At 39.7% G+C, this 17,330-nt stretch overlaps 1 protein-coding gene across 1 annotated transcript; it reads right to left on the bottom strand.

Moving 5' to 3' along the window:
- Positions 1-6,447: 6,447 nt before the first annotated feature.
- cfhl3 (complement factor H like 3) lies at positions 6,448-15,832 on the bottom strand. Its single transcript, XM_056447980.1, has 13 exons — positions 15,741-15,832; positions 15,460-15,627; positions 15,274-15,379; positions 15,085-15,161; positions 13,268-13,450; positions 11,268-11,450; positions 11,015-11,188; positions 10,751-10,926; positions 10,469-10,661; positions 10,139-10,318; positions 7,533-7,712; positions 7,267-7,449; positions 6,448-7,172 (listed from the first exon to the last, which is right to left on the bottom strand). The coding sequence occupies exons 1-13, from the start codon at positions 15,808-15,810 to the stop codon at positions 7,153-7,155; spliced, it is 1,893 nt and encodes a 630-aa protein (XP_056303955.1). The 5' UTR covers positions 15,811-15,832; the 3' UTR covers positions 6,448-7,152.
- Positions 15,833-17,330: the final 1,498 nt, after the last annotated feature.

Raw genomic sequence — 17,330 nt, 5'->3', positions numbered from 1 at the left:
TGCAGTGAGTTAGTCCCAAAATGTGGTGTGTTGGTTGTCCGGGATCCTCCTGGTGGCATCAGTGCCCAAGCCCCTGGTGTGGTGGGTATGAACATTTTGGGCCGGTGCTACCAGGAGCTCTTCGGACAATATGGGTCTTCTCAGTTTGATTCTCACCCAGTGTCAATTGCTTCGAGGAAGGTGTTCCAGGCATTACAGCATTGCCATCAGGCCAAATTACAGATGCTAACAGAGGGGATAGGAAAGGTACGGGTGCATGGCCCTCAAGTAAGTTGTGTTCCAGGGGGTATGATTAAGATGGTAGTGGCTACTTGCTCTGAGAAATTTTCTAGCGGTGTGGCACTGTTTGAGCCGCTGGAGACTGGACTTCCAGCGGGGCTACTAGCTTCTCCTGCCCTTGTTTAAGTTATCAGAGGTACTGTACGTGTCCCTATTGTAAATGTTGAGACCTCTGATGTTTGTTGTTCCCTCGCAGGGTGATTGGAACACTAACTAGTGTGTACATTTTTACTCCCTCCCCAGGAGTCATCAAGACTAGGCCTTTAACTGGGACTTGACCCTTAACTGGCACCATGTGTTCTATTAGTGCTAAGGCAGATTCTCCCCTTTGGTGCCCGAAGGTGTAGACGTGGTTGAGTTGTCATTACTCTCTAGGGAAGAGCAGGATAAGGTGAGGGCTTTGCTGGGGAAGTATCAGACTGTCTTTGCTTCATGCGAAAGTGATTTGGGGTGCACTGACATGATCTCTCATGATATCCTGTTACTAGATGACATCCCTGTCTGGCAGCGGTACAGGCGAATACCTCCTACTGAAAATTATGTGGTGCGAACTCATATTAACCAATTGCTGGAGACACAGGTGAGAGTTGCAGTCCCTATACCTCTCCTATAGTTTTGGTGAAGAAAAAGGATGGTAGTCTATGCCTGTGTGTAGACTACATCAATTAAATGCCAAAATGAGGAAGGATGTGTTTCCCCTGCCCCATATTGAGGAGTCCTTGAATATCCTGTCTGGGGCCCGTTGTTTTCCACAATGGATTTAGCCAGTGGGTACAATCAAGTCCCAGTCACAGAAGAGGACAGGTATAAGACTGCTTTTTGCACACCATTTGGATTATTTGAAAGGAATCAGATGCCCTTTGGATTGTGCAATGCTCCTAGTACGTTCCAGTGGCTAATGCAACGTTTGTTGATCAATGTCAGTCTTTATAGCTTTATTTAGATGACATCATTGTGTTTTCTTCCTCTGTAGAGCAGCATCTAGAGCGGTTGGAGGTTGTTTTAAGCCAACTGAAAAAGGAGGGGCTGAAGGTTAGACTGGACAAGTGTGCGTTTTTGAGGACAGAGGTTAGTTATTTGGGCCATGTGATCTCAGCAAAGGGTGTATCAACCGACCCGAACAAGACCCAGGTGGTTGCTCAGTGGCCTCGTCTATCTAGTGCCACTGGCATGTGTTCTTTTCTCGGCTTTGCCAGTTATTATTGTCGGTTCATCAAGGGGTTTGCAAAGATTGCAGCCCCCCTGCACCGACTGGCAGTTGTCTGGTAAGTCAAAAAAACATTCTTTGGCAGGACTTGGGGATGCCTGGAGTGATCAGTGTGAGTAATTTTTCTGAGTTAAAGGTACAACTCACCACTGCCCCTGTATTCGCATATGCAGATTTTTCAAAGCTGTTCATTCTGGAAGTGGATGCCAGCCATGTGGGCTTGGGGGCATTCCTCTCCCAAAAGCAGGAGGGGTGAGTTTGCCCTATTGCATATGCAAGTCATAGTCTGAAGCCCACTGAGCGCAATGTCTAACTACAGTTCCATAAAGCTGGAGTTTGTTGCGCTCAAGTGGGCCATGACGGAAAAGTTTAGGGAGTATTTGTTGGGCAGTCGGTGTGTCGTCTTTACGGATAACAATCCACTTAGTCACCTGTTAAGTGCTGGGCTTGGGGCGGCTGAGCAGTGGTGGGCTGCACAGTTAGCTGCCTTCAACTTTGAAATCTGTTATCGCTCTGGAAAAAGTAACCTGAATGCAGATGCTCTTTCTCGTCAGAATCCCCCTGAGATTCCAGTGATGGGAGGCCTGGTACCAGGAATGGTAGTGCCTGCACCCTTAAGACAAGCCTTGGAGGGGGCGCCAATAGTTGAGGTATGACAGTCCATGATATCTACTATGCCAGGTTATTATTTGGCAGACTTGGGATCACTGCAGGCAGTGAAGTCTGAAGTGATTATACAGCAAAATGGCCATCAGGCCATCGAACGGATAACGAAGCTAGTCCAAAAATGGTGCTATTGGCCAGGTCTTTCGGCTGATGTGTCTCGCTGGTGCTTGAAGTGTGAGAGATGCAAGGCTGCTAAGGACACTAGGCCATTAGCTCAAAGTTTTATGGGCCATCTTCTGGCCTCTCGTCCAAATTAAATCGTGGCAATTGATTTTACCATATTGGAGACGTCAAGATCATTCATCGAGAATATTCTTGTGGTAACAGATGTATTTAGCAAATATACCTAGGCCATCCCCACTAGAGACCAGAAGGCGGAAACTGTAGCCCAGGGCCCTGTTCACAGAATGGTTTTTCAAGTTTGGCATTACAAGCTGCTTGCAATTGGGACCGGAGCTGTAATTTTGATTCTCTGTTGATCCGGCAGCTTTGTGATCTGTACGGTGTGAAGTAGTCTCACACTAGACCATATCATCCGGCTGGAAACTCCCAGTGCGAGCATTTCAACCGTACATTGCACAATCTGTTGCGGACCTTGCCAGTTTCCAAGAAAAGGGACTGGATGGTGTGTTTACCACAGGTTGTTTTCTGCTATAATACAACTCCGCATCAAGCAACGGGGGAGTCACCCTACTTTTTGATGTTTGGGCAGAACCCACAGCTACCAGTGGATTTTATGTTAGGGAGAGTCTAGGAATCAGTGGCAGGCAGTGTTCATGACTGGGTCGAGGAGCATCAGAGCTGGTTAAGTGTAGCGTTTTAGGGGGCACGTGAGCGGTTGCAAGCGGCCGCTGATAGGCGGAAATTAACCCACGACCGGCAAGTTCCTGATGCCCCTCTCATAGAAGGTCAGCTAGTACTCCTTTGTCACTGTAGCCATAAAGGTCGCCATAAGATCCAGGACATGTGGAGTCCAGTGGTTTATCAAGTGGTGCGAGCCCCAAGGGATGGTGGTGCAGTGTACACTATTGCACCAGTTGAGAACCTGAGTAAGGTGACTACGGTTCATCGGTCATAGCTTAAAAATTGAATACAGAAAGATTTTTCTGGTGTGTCAACTGATGCAGTTGTGGAACTACTGCTGTCGCCTGGGGACGTTGAAGAGGAAGAGCTGGACTTGGTTAGGGTGGTGCAGGCACAAGGTGCAGGGAGATTGAGTGTTGTCCTGGGATCATCAGCTCCCTTGACACAAGCTACTCTTAACCTTTCTGGGGAGTTCTCACATTCGGTTGCAGTGGGGACCGAAGGTAGTCAGCTGTGCCCTGAAACTGAATTGGTCTCTTAAATAGAAGAGCCAGGAGTTGTGAGTGTCGGAGGTGATAACCCATCAGACGGGTAGAACGACTGTTGGTTGCAATTCCAATCTTCACCATCTTCATGTTGTTCCCTTTTTCTGGTCGATGATTCAAAAGTGGGGGGTAGATTGTAGCAGATGTTATGCATTAAGCATTTGTGTACGCCCATTACTAACTGGGGGTTGTTAAGAGGTGTATAAAAGTCCATCTGAGAATAGTGGAAGTTGCATCATTGTCCAGCTGACTCGCTGTGGTGGGTTTGTCGCTGTTGTATGTCTGGAAAGTAGTGGCTGTTTAAGCCTTTTTTCTTTCGTTTTTAAGCCTGTTTTGGGTTTGATTAAGTTTTTGCTCCAGAAGGCTGGTGTCTGTTCGGCTGCTGTTGCACCGTAGAGGGGCTGCTGTGGGGCATCGTGAGCTTTATGATATCACGCTGCATGTTGCTGAGCTTTTCCTCGTGATATTTGTTGACATTTCTGCGCGCTCCTGTGACTGCAGTCTTCCGGGTCGTCGGTAAGTAGAGCGCTACCGCTCATACATTTTGTGCATATCGAACGACTAGAAACAAAAAATGATTTTTATATTTTTAGTTAGTTGTTAGTACAGACACCTTGCTCTGCCGGAGGAATTACTGGCATCTCGTGTAGCGGTATGTGAAACCCCTGTAATCTACTGTATTTAGAAGGTTTGTAGGTTGATTGTGCACTGTTTTATCATAGATTTCACTGCGGCTTGAGCGTCTCCTTCTGCTTTGGCACGTGCTGGATGCTGCTGTTTTGTTTCTAGCTGTTTTGTTTTGTTTCTGATTTGTTTTGCTCCTTATGTATCAGTGATTTGCTTTTTGCATATATGTTGTTTTGATTTGGGTTTTTAAAAAAATATTTTGTTTAGTTTCTATTGTATATTTGGGAAAATTGTATATATGGGAAAAGTAACAAGTGTGTGGTCTTAAGGGCTGCTTTGCTTTGATTCAATCGCTGCATTTGTGGTGCTTCTTGTCTTGTTCTAAAATTGCGACCTTGTGCTTTGTTGCGACCTTGTGCTTGCACCCCCCCCCCCATTGGAATAAAAGAAACCCTATTTTTCTATATCCACGTCTCATTGTCTTTGTCAGAGGTACTAACCTGTATTTTATGTCCCAGGTAATGTACTGGATGGGGTAGTCGAGCTCTAATTGTGTTAATTTGGCTTTAGTGTGCCAGTTATTGTATTGGTCTACCAACCAACAAAAAGCCTTATCCCCCCTTCGCGCCACAATAATATATACAAAATTCATAAGTGAAAACATGTCAGAATGGGTTTAATGACTTTATTTGTTTACTTTATTCCTAGTTTTTTTTTTTTTTACCATACATGACATTTCAAAGCAGTTATACAGAAATTATGTACTGTTTGACTCTTACAGTATCTGTTGAAAACAAAAGAAAATAAAGAATGGTGGAAACCTCCAACCATTGTCTTCCATTGTATTTGTTTTTCGTACTATGGAAGTCAATGGTTGTTGACTTTCAGCTTTCTTCAAAATTTCATCTTTTGTGTTCAACATAAAAAAAAAACTCATAATGGTTTTTTTTGTGAAGTTTTCCTTTTAAGTAATTTTTTTAAGTTTTTAAATAACTTAAGAATTTTAAGTTTTTAAATAACTTAAGAACCATTGGCACAAGGAAGAATAACTGAAGAACAATTTCCACCAACTGTATCTACTAGGGTTGCACGGTTTACCGGTACTTTGGCGGCACTATGATACTATGACTCCAAAATACTGGCAGTGCCTCTGTAGTTTGTAAATGGTAGTATCATCATTAACAGTTAATAGTTTATGTTTCATGTTGAAAAGACACGCTCACGCATTTGTGCGCAAATAATCAATAGATCACTTTATTTTAATTTTAGCAGTCTGCATAAAGATTGCAAAAATGTGTAGAATTTGTGCCTTTCTGCTGCTTTAAACACACTTCTGAATCAGATCTAAAGTGAAACTAAAGTGAAACGTGAAACTACCTTGGATTCTTATGAAAAGACTGAAAAAAATACAATAGATTTTTGTTGAAAAATGTCTTGTAACAAATTTCGTTTGGTATAATTTGTATCTTAATTTTAATGTATTGTTGGTCAGTTATCTAATAAATAAACAAAAATTACACATACAATGTAAAACCCAACAGTCAACTTTATCAAATAAAAAATGTGTGTAGTTAACTTAAAAATTTACTGAAATTTAATTCTACTCATTTGAAAAGAGTTTTCAACTCAATGTTGAAGGCAATGAGTTAATTAAACATTGCATTACTTCAACTTAAATGGAGTAAGTTCACAGTACTCGTATAGATTAGTTTTTGAACTCAAATGGTTTGTTGCAAACGGTTTCCTCTAATAGTTTGAGTTACCTTAACTTTTTGGGTTAGTGTACCATTTGAGGTGAAGTGACGCGTGTCAAAAGCTATGGCGCCATACAACTGAACCTAGATTTGATGAAATGGGAGCCTGCAAGCTTGTTAAACCATTGCATGTGCACATCTCCTGTGGGCTCTATGCATGGTCTCGCGAATTAGGTCTCACATCACACAAGCGCGATCGTTTTTCTTTCTCTCAAGGCTGATTATTCACTGATTCTTTTCTTTCCTTGTGCAAAACTTTCTATTTCTAGATGCATTCGACTTGAGCCACGGCTGCAGCATGGCGGTCAGTGAGATTATCCAAGCACAGGTGGGGTGGAGTTCGAAACAAAACCGTCTTTTCAGACAAGTCATAGTTTTCTGCAGTCATGACAGATCATATGGTGTGGTCAATGATTTATTTAATTATTTATTTGTTATTGCAATAACAACAAACCACAGTATATACAAATAAAACAGAGAATGCCTGTACAAAAAACAAATAATAGGTTTTCATTAATAAGTGAATTATGAATTAAATTTAAGTATTATAAGTAATATAGTTTTTCTGACAATTTGCTTTATTTTGTAGATTTGAGTTATGAATTAATACAGTATCGTGATACTTCATCAAAGTATTGCGGCTTAAATTTATGGCATCGTGACAACCCTAGTATCTACTGTATGATCATCTCTCAATGCTTTTGGGAAACAGTTCAGGCCTGTTGGTTGGTGGCCATATAGACTTCCTGAAATAACTGCACCACCAAGTGTTCGTCAGCTGTGAACACACTCAAAACTGTACAGGATGAGAAGCTGCACACAAATTCGCACATTGGTTCTCTTGTCTGGTGTCAACAGCTTGATTTAAATAAGAATTTTTGAAACTGGATTGGTGGACGCTAAGCAATGTCATTGGCTCAAATTACATGATCTTTAAGATCTGATTACAATTTATGAAAAATGTTGTTTGAATTATGATGCAATAAACTTTTTTAAACATTAGATACTGAGGAATTGCCCAAACTTGAATCCAGGTGATTTGGAGAAACACATAATTACATGGAGGAAACATTTCTGGGCCATGGAACATTTTTATTATCCATCAGTACATGTACACGTGTGGTAATCACCCTGTTCGAAGTTGACAGTAGTCACGTTTTATAGCATTAAAATACAGTGCTAACAAATTTGAAATCTGAAATAAAATACTGGACCATTTTCAAACCAGGCTTGAGGCTTACATTACCTCAATTACCACTCCAGTTTAGTTTCATTTATTTTGTGTATCGCCTAAAGAAACAACCAGATGAGTCATAAATAAATGTACTGTACACATCACCAAAATGACTATTTCAGATTCGGAGAACAGATTCTGAATACTCACAACTTTGGTCAAACTGTAGATTCCCATTAGAACAAGACACATCCACATACGCTTTCACCTCACTTCCTGTATTCCATCCATCTCTACAGTTAAGTCTATATGTGTCTGCATGCTTTATATAGACCTTTTCTGTTGGAAGCTGTAGATTGTACTTCTCCACAATCTTATCAATTTCACAAGGTTCTGTATGAGAAACAAAATCCCGTGATTAAATGTCAAATAAAAAATAGGACAAAACAAAAACATTATATGATCGAGTGACTCACTCAGACATTTTGGGGGAGTTTCCCATATCCCATTCACACACTTAAAATTCTCCTGCTGCTTGTTAAGCACAAAGAAAGACTGGCAGGTGTAAGAAACTGCGGTGATCACATTATCAGCAGTTTTACTGATGGTGCTGTAATCTCCATTTTTAATGTACGGAGGTGGTGGACAGATCGAACCTAAACAAATGATTGCATTAGACACATTTTCGTTCACATTGCAACATCCTGTAGACTTCATCAACATGTGCATTTATTCACAACACTTTCAAACAAGTCAATCTTTATTGGCATTCTAGCTAGAATACTAGCTAAATTTACTAGCTAAATACTAGCTCTCTGAAACTCTCATATGGTTGCCCACTTAAGCTAAGCAGGGCTGTGCCTGGTCAGTACCTGGATGAGTGACCACATGGGAAAGCTAGGTTGCTGCTGGAAGTGGTGTTAGTGATACCAGCAGGAGCTTAATCTGTGGTCTGTGTGGGTTCTAACGCCTCAGTATATTGATGGGGACTATATACTGCTCAGTGAGTGTCATCTTTCAGATTTAAACGAGGTCTCTGTGGTCGTTAAAAATCCTTTGGAAAGAATAGGGGTTTAACCCTGGCGTCTTTGCCAAATTTGCCCACTGGCCTCTGACCATCATGGCCTCCTAACCATCCCCATATGCACACTTGTGGTGGATGAGGAGCAGGGCCAGAGTGGGATTCCTTTTCAGCCCTGGAGTTTCAAGCCTTAGACCGGCCCACCTCAGTTCACGACTGACTATATTAAAATAACGACATATCCAATTCAGTTTCTAATGACACTATCACGTCTTTTTTCAAGGACACAGCTGCTTTAGAACATCAAATGTTTTTCATAAATATGAGAACATTAAAGGGTAGCTAAATCTCCAACACTATTCTTTAAAACCTCACTATGTCCTTTATATCTGCAATAGCTGAATATATATTCTGTGCAAACTTCTTTATAGATATCCAGTCCTTTGTAATGGTGGTGGCACAAAAAATAAATTGTGTACACCTATATAAGTAACCCAAACAGTATTATATGTCTTAACAAAAAGTATGTTACTCAGGAAAGATTCTAACCCTGGTCGGCGGCGTCAAAACACAACGTGATGACTACTGGACCTCAATGGCGCTGTCATGTTAATGAGTGTGGAGTAAAGAATAAAACAAGTATTGCACCGTTTTACATGCCTACATTCTTTTAACCACGCTTTCTATTGATGGCTTAATCTTTTTTCCGCTTTTTAGATTTCTGATGAAGTTATGTCAGATTTATTAATGTAGTGAATCATCTGATTTTAATTGAGCAGGTGTAATATCCATTAATTCAGGGTTTAATTTGTGCCGGAACACGCCGGATCCGGTCCCACTGAAATCTGATCCGGCATCTTATTTTACCGATCCCCCTCCTCCCCCGTCCGCTGTTCACTTTCACTTCCGCGACTTCCCAACCCTTTCCAATTTCATCCGCGACATTCAATAATGTTATATTTGCTCACAAGGCTGCGAGAAAATAAATAAATAAAAAGAGCGGAGCTGCGGTAAAACAATGAATAAAAAGTGCGACTGCTGAGAGTGTAAGCAGCTAGGGACACCGGCCCTCGCGGCCAAAAAAAGGACCAGCCCACGGGGAATTCTCCTGGCCCGTTTAGCCAATCCGGGCCTGATGAGGAGATTCTCCCCAACAATTTCTAATGCGCTTTGAGTGTGCAGCTATATAAAAGTAAGGAATTTTTATTGTTAATATTATGAAAATAAATTAAATAAAATGAAAATAAATAGAGCTTTAGGACAATTAATTATCTGATTATACAACTATTATAAATATTATAGCTACTGTAAAGAGATGACTATAGACAAGGTGTCCGCGGGGTCTTAAGTTATAATCGTGTTTTTACGAGGTCCTAACTTTAGTTCAAGCTTAGTCTAAAGTGTTTGACTCCATAAAAGCTTAAATATATTTATTTTCCTCCTAACATTAACAATGGCATGCTTGATCCACGTGATTGGTTCGGGCCAGGGCATGTCAGGGCAAATGCGCTTTATAAATATACATTACATTAAAATGCATGGGCGACTAATTTGCAACAAACGAAGGAAGGTGATGTGACACTTTCCACATGTAGCGAAACCATAGAGCGAAACAGATGGCAAAATGGGAAAATGTAAGTTAGCGTACTCCTGATTGGAGAAAGACGACTTTAAACAGTTGCTGAAGCCTGTTGCTGAAAACAACCGCATAATTTATTCTTTCAAGTTTTGTTTCTTCCGAGCTTATCTGAGTTCTGTTGCATGGTTGTGCTCCATTGATTTATTTAACTTCAATTGTTTATTAACAACTGTTTATTAAGTTAAAGGTGATACTGATACTGATTAGAACCTGAAGTGGTGATGAGGTCTTCAAATATTCTGAGAAGGTCTTTAAAAAGTCTTATAAAGGTACTGAAATTTCCTTTAATTCAGTATTGCTTTCCTATTCCTATTGATTCAATCAATAATGTACATCCACAATTCAGGTTTAAATCATTAAAGATTTAGTGAGGATTATTTTTGGGTAATTAAATAAAAATGTAAGCCTTTGTAGAAACTCACTTCGGCAGTCAAACGTTCCGTTCCATTGTCCATTTTGACACAACAAAGCACCATCCGGAATTTGATTGTATGGTTCATTACACGTGTATCTCAGAATCTCCAAGTTGCTGTATATAGTTTTCATATCTGACACTGTCACATATTGCATGTTTTTTATTGGTTGGGAACACTGAACATTCCCTAGGGGAACAATCGCAAAATATTGCAAATTATCATGGCAGGTACATGTCAAATATTGATAATGCAGTAAATCATTGCAATTAATAAATGTCTGTAAAAATGTTTATACAATAAATAGCACATAATTCTGCAGGTGGAACATATCTGTACCTCCACATTGTGGATATGGGTAGTTCCACCTCCCATCTGACTGGCATTCAATTGCACGGTGACCATAAAACCTCATGTTGTCATCTGTGCATTGAAAAACTAAAACATGTCCAGGTTTATAAGGAGAAGTGAAGGTGGGGTATCCAAACAAAACTTTTACTTTTTTGAGTTCTTGCTCCTGACAAGTACCATCTGGATATAAAAATAGAATATTTATTTTTTTCAATGCCATACATATATAAAGTTTTAAGTTAAAATTGATCAAATATGTGTCAACTTTCCACTGCACTGCTGTATGCCTGTCCATTGGCCCTGGGAATCACAGGTTATTCTGACAAGCTCCTCTGGTTCAAATCCAGGACGACATTTATACTCGATTGTTGAAGAGATTCTGTAGTTTCGTTTCTGGCCCCCCACAATAGCTGCATTTGGGAGTCTTGGTGGGTCACACATCATTTCTAGAAAACAACAACAATGAACATAATCATTGAATGTATTTTGATGTCATTTAGATTTATGTTATGGTGGAAGTGATGATTTTAATACCAGCACACAGTGGTTTTGGTGACCATCCATCTCGCGTGCATGTTGCTTCTTCTGATACTTTACGATATCCAGTATCACAACTGTAAGATCTTTTTGCTCCAAACAGTAGATCTCCAGTGAAATAAAAATTCGGGAGATACACATTCTGGCCATGTGGAACTTCACATTTAATCTCTGAAACAAGATTTATATGTTTTTGGTAATAGACAATGAATACCGCAATAAAACCTGAAGTGTTTTTCTACAGTCTAACCTTTACAGGTGGGTTTATAATCCCACTTCCCATTATTTGTGCATGTAAATGTTTCCTGTCTGAAAAATTGTGAGTTTATGCCAGAACAGATAAGTCCCACAGTTTCTCCAGCTCTGAAAACTGTTTTCCCCTCTGGAATGGGTTTTATCGCTCCAGTTTCAGTTACATCAAACTGACAGGTTACTGTGAAGACAAAATAGTGCATAATTAAGTTAAGACTAAAAAGAAAATTTGGCAAAAAATGCTACTGTAAATAAGATATTTTATTACTGCTGCATATTCAGACTGAAATTCTATATTTACACATGTGCATGATAACATAATACCTGATCAATATTAAAAATATATATATACTTGTCATTAGGCACCTTCTTTGCTCCCAAATTAAAACAGCAGGAGCTAAATTTAGAAGAGTCTGTATATCGTACAGAAAGCATGTCTGTACTGTATGATTGTTTGCTATTCTAAATTCAGGTATGTATGCTCACTAGCCCCATTTCATTAGATACCCGTTCAATGACTTGTTGTCGTAAATATCTAATCAGCCAATCACATCGCTGTGGCTCAGAGCATGTATACATGATCATTAAGATTTGCTCAAGTTCATACAAAGAAAATATTTAAGTAAAGTGGTTTTGGATATGCCATGGTTGTTTGTACCAGGTGAGCTACTCTGGGGATTGCAGAACTCTAGGGTTTTGAATTATCAGAAAAAAGAGAAAATATCCAGTGAACATCAGTTCTTTGGGCAAAGGTACCCTCTCAATGCCAGGTGTTAGGGAAGAATGACTAGACTGGTTCATCTGATAGAAAGACAACAGTGACTCAAATAACCATTACAATCAAGAAATATATGAACGAACAACACAGTTCACATAGGTTCACAAAAACTGGGCAGCAGAATGTTGAAAAAGGTTTCTTGGTCTGATTAGCCCTAACTTCTGATGGACATTGGATGGTAGAGTCTGATTAAGAATAAGCCACAGCCATATCACCCTTGAACCCAAGACCGGTTACTCACCGAAGCTAAGCAGGGCTGAGCCTGGTCAGTCCCTGGATGGGAGACCACATAGGAAAACTAGGTTGTTGTTGGAAGTTGTGTTAGTAAGGACATCAGGTGGTGCTCAGGCTGCAGGCTGTGTGAGTCCTAATGCCTCAGTAAAGTGAAGGGGACACTTTACTGTCAGTGAATGCCGTCTTTTGGATGAGATGTTAAACCGAGATCATTTCTCATTTCTTTTAAAATAATAAGGGTATAACCTCGGTGTCCTGGCCAAATTCTGGCCATCATGGCCTACCAATCATCCCCATCCACTGATTTGACTCTACCACTGTCTCTCCACTCCACCAATAGCTGGTCATCCAAGTGGATGCTGCACACTGGTTGTGGGGGGGAGAGACCCCCTCCCTCATGATTGCAAATTGCTTTGGGGGAATGGCCATACACAATAAATGCGTTATATAAATATACATTACATTAAAATGCATGGGTGCTTTTAGCCAGACTGGTGGTGGAGTGTAATGCTGTGGCAAACCTTTTCTTGGCACACATGGAGCACCTTAGTACCAGCTGAGCATTTTTTAGAAATTGCCTACCTGAGTATTGTTGCTGACCATCCCTTTAAGATCTCAGTGTACTGTACCTATCTTGTGATGGCGACTTCCAGCAGGATAATGCACCTTATCACAAAATTCAAATAATCTCATACTAGTTTTCTGCAATTGCCAGTAAGTTCTCTATCCTCATATGGCCTTAGATATCAGACCAATAGAGCATAAGAGATAGAGAGATTGTCAAATCTGCAGCAACTGTGTTTAGCTCTTTTGCCAATGTGGATGAAAATGTCAGAGGGAAGTTTTTTTAGCACCTATTTTAATCTATGACATGAAGAATTAGGGCTATATTAAAAGCAACAGTGGGTATACCTAATATAGGTAGGTGTAAAATTAATCTCTGCATGAAATGTGATCTGAATAATGCAAAATACTGTGATATAAACCTATGCATTGTGGTACAGGCCCGCTCCAGTTGCCATTCTCCATACAATGAATGATGTTATTTCCGTCTAGACTTTTGTTGGAAGATACGCATTGAAAGTGAATAACATCAGCATAAGCTCCTTCAACTGTGTTGCCCAGTGCAATCACAGTCCCATCAGTGTGAATCACAGGGCATCTTACTTCTAGGAAATAAATAAACTGATTTAGACTGATTAGTTCTGATTAGTCACTTTATGTCAAACATTATTTTTAAATTGGAGCAATGCCTGTTTCCCAAACCAGCATGTAGACCACTCATTACAAAATGGAACTCATTAACAAGAGCTGTCTGGTTCACTGATGTCCTTTTATTTTATTAATTTAATTAATTAATAAATTTTTGTATTACTAATTCTTGCTTTAGTGTGCTATCATCAATATATGACTGCATGCAAGTCCCTTGAATGAAGACCCCATGAATCTACTATTGGAAGAATTAGACTGTGAGGAGGGGCCAGAGAGATGAAATGTACTTATTAAGGAAACCAATTCAAATTTTAATAGATTAAACACAATTGGCATGCTACTAATGTTCTACAATGTCCATTGGGAAACCTGGCAACCCCTTTGGTGCTGTAAGTGACATTAGATTTCATAGTGACATTAGAACTTTGGTCTGTGTCAAAGACCCACTATAAAATGCAATAGAAGATTAACCCCCAATTTCTACAACCCCAGTGTTTGCTGAAAGCAAGGCTATAAACACTACCTAGATGTTGGTTACACAATTTAAACCTCTGTCCAAACCACTCCCACCCAAATCATCCCTTAGGCAAGTGATGTTTACCTACACAGAATCTACTTATTGACCTCTGTTATGCTCAACCTACCTAATTCTCTCTCCCATCTGGGTCACAGCTCCAATAATAATAGTCTTTACTTATTAATTAGAAACTCCTAACTGGCCTCTGTCACCCCATCTAAAACTCATTTCCACCCAAGTCACAGCATTTAATTTAACACTCGTTCTTCTTACTGCACACATATCAGAATTCAGCATGTCACTTTTTTTGGCATAGGAGGCAGGGCACATCAACAATGACACTAAAGAATGCAGCCTCTGTTGTCTGTCACTACTACACCTTTGAGGCCAGGGAAGTAACGTTAACCTGCACAGATCCTACTAATTGACCTCTCTTACTCTCACCCCTTCTAAACCTCACTTCCATTCACCTCACGACACCAATATAACCTTCATTCTACTAGCTCCACTGATCAGAATTCAACATGGCACTAAAGGACACTAAAGACTGCATTCTCTGTTGTCTGTCACTAATACACATTCCAGATTATAACAGAGATGTTTACCTGCACAGAACCAACTAATTGACCTGTTACATTCACCATATGTTGGCTATATTTATGTCAAGCTAAACAGGAGCAAATTAAGCTCTGCATCTGGTTCCAAACCCTTTGGAGCATTAAAGCCTGTTGTTGATATGAACAATTTTGCATCCAAACTCACTGCAAGTTGATCTATCACGCTCTCGTCATCCAATTTCCCATAGGATATAAAGTGCTTTCTGTGAATGTGCGCAATGATTGACAGCCAGAAAGTGCCTCAGAAAGCCTTGTGGTTGACTAAACAACAATTCTGGCAGTGATCTCTGGACAGTTTACATAGACTAGGTCTGTCACAGAAATCATGTAGTTTCTCGGAACAGTTACTTCAGTGATAGCTTACAGAGAGTAAAGTTGTTTTATTGTGTACCACAGCATAAAAATCACTTACAGCACCTTTAGGAATCAAATGGAAACAGACTTTCAAGAAGCCTACCCTCACAGACAGGGATGGAATTATCCCATCCTTTAATTCTACAGTGACGTCGATTGTTTCTGCTTGCCATTTCATACCTATGAACATAGAGAATTTTTTTAACAACTTCAAGTACAGTACAAGTAGGATCAACTCAGTCAGAATAGATTTGTGCATTATTAATGAGCAAACACATTGTTGTTCAGTTACCCTTTCTTGCAAGTATACTCCACTGTTGCTCCGTAAACATAATCTCTTTCCTCTATTAGTTTAAAGGAACCATTTGGTGTTTCCCCAGGATGACCACATTTTTTCTCTGCAGCAATCAAACAAGTTTTACACTCGTAGTAAAAAATTTAAATAAAAAATTCCAATGAGTGTGGAAAATATTCTTACTTGAGCAACTTCGTGCAATAAAGGTCTGCCATTGTCCATTGTTACACTTCAACTTATAAAAGCCAAAATAACCTGTCATGCAGTTCAATTTCACTGTTTCTCCATCAGCGTATGATACCTTCTCAACTGGTTCTATGTTTTCATGTGTAATTTGCTCTTGAAGACATTCTGAGTTGCATACATTCACAAATGTGCTAGTCAACACTCTTTAAACTCACTTCATATTTTCAAATGTACACATAATACTACAATACTCAGTATGTGCAGATTAATTAACTCACCTTGACATTGTACGAAGGTAACAGAAAATAGGAAACAGAAAAAAATGTGGATTTGTACAGGAGCTTGCATTTTGATCTCATTTCACAAATGAAGGTTGGTGTTGTTTTCTGGTGCTTGTTGATCAAATGGTTAAACATTAACAAATGTCAAAAAAGGTCTTTACTGTGCATGAGGATATTTCCCGAAAATGTTTTATTTGGTTTCACATTTGTTATACATCCCTAAACCCCTAAAGAAAAGGCAAAGCTCTTGATTAAATTTTTACACAACAAGATTTATCATTTATTACCCAAATAAATTTAGGCTTTTTTGACTTTTACCTTTTTTGTCTTTTTCATATACAATATTTGGTACAGGCGCTAAAATGTATTGAAAGGAGTACACAATGCATCCTTCCATGCAAAAATAAATAAATAAAATAAATAAATACTTGTAAAATAAAATAAAATGAATAAAATTTAATTTGATTTATTATTTTGAACAGAAAAAAAATAAAATCAACATGGTCGAAATGGAGCGGGATGAAGTGCAAGCCTATTATTTTCCCACCCCATTACCTTACACATCTGAATAAAATAAATCTGTTTTGATAAATGGGTAGTCCTCCTATCTTACACTTCAGGGCTCGACAATAAGGACTGCCCGATGACTCGGGGCCAACATGCGAGATGCTCGGGAGAATTGATAGGATGGTTACTGGCCCGATCGGACCAGTGCTGCCTTGTCTTTGGCTGCGACTGTTTGTCAATTGTGTGCACATACAGTCTTGGGGTGCTTTCACACCTAGACGTTTGTTTCGGAACCTGTCTCGTTTGCACAGTTAGTATGGTTCATTTGGCATACAGTGCATCCGGAAAGTATTCACAGCACTTCACTTTTTCCACTTTTTTTATGGTACAGCCTTATTCCAAGTTCATTTATTTCCTCAAAATTCTACACACAATAATGTGTAATGACAATGTGAAAATGACAATGTGATTTTTTCAAAATTGTTGCAAATTTGTTAAAAATAAAAAACCTAAAAAGTTACATAAACATAAGTATTCACAGCCTTTGCTGTGAAGCTCTAAATTGAGCTCAGGTACTTTCGGTTTCTACTGATCATTCTTGATGTTTCAGCAGCTTAATTGGAGTTCACCTGTGGTAAATTCAGTTGATTGGACATGAAAAGGCATAGACCTGTCTATTTAAGGTCCCAGGGTTGATAGTGCATGTCAAAGCACAAACCAAGCATAAAGACAAAGGAATTGTCTGTAGACCTCAGAGACAGGATTGTCTCAAGGCACAAGGCTGGGGAAGGTTAAAGAAAAATTCCTGCTGCTCTGAAAGTTCCAATGAGCACAGTGGCCTCCATCATCTGTAAGTGGAAGATGTTTGAAACCACCAGGACTCTTCCTAGACTGGCCGGCCATCTAAACTGAATGATCGAGAGAGGAGGGCCTTAGTCAGGGAGGAGATCAATAAACCTATGTTCACTCTGTCTAAGCTCCAGCATTCTTCTGTGGAGAGAGGAGAACCTTACAAAAGGACAACCATCTGTGCAGCAATCCACCAATCAGGCCTGTATGGTAGAGTGGCCAGACGGAAGC

The sequence above is a fragment of the Danio aesculapii genome, chromosome 22, assembly GCF_903798145.1.
Source record: "Danio aesculapii chromosome 22, fDanAes4.1, whole genome shotgun sequence".
NCBI classification, from domain to species: Eukaryota; Metazoa; Chordata; class Actinopteri; order Cypriniformes; family Danionidae; genus Danio; species Danio aesculapii.
Note: the sequence above shows the minus strand (reverse complement) of the source record. Positions and strands in the feature narration are given on the sequence as shown.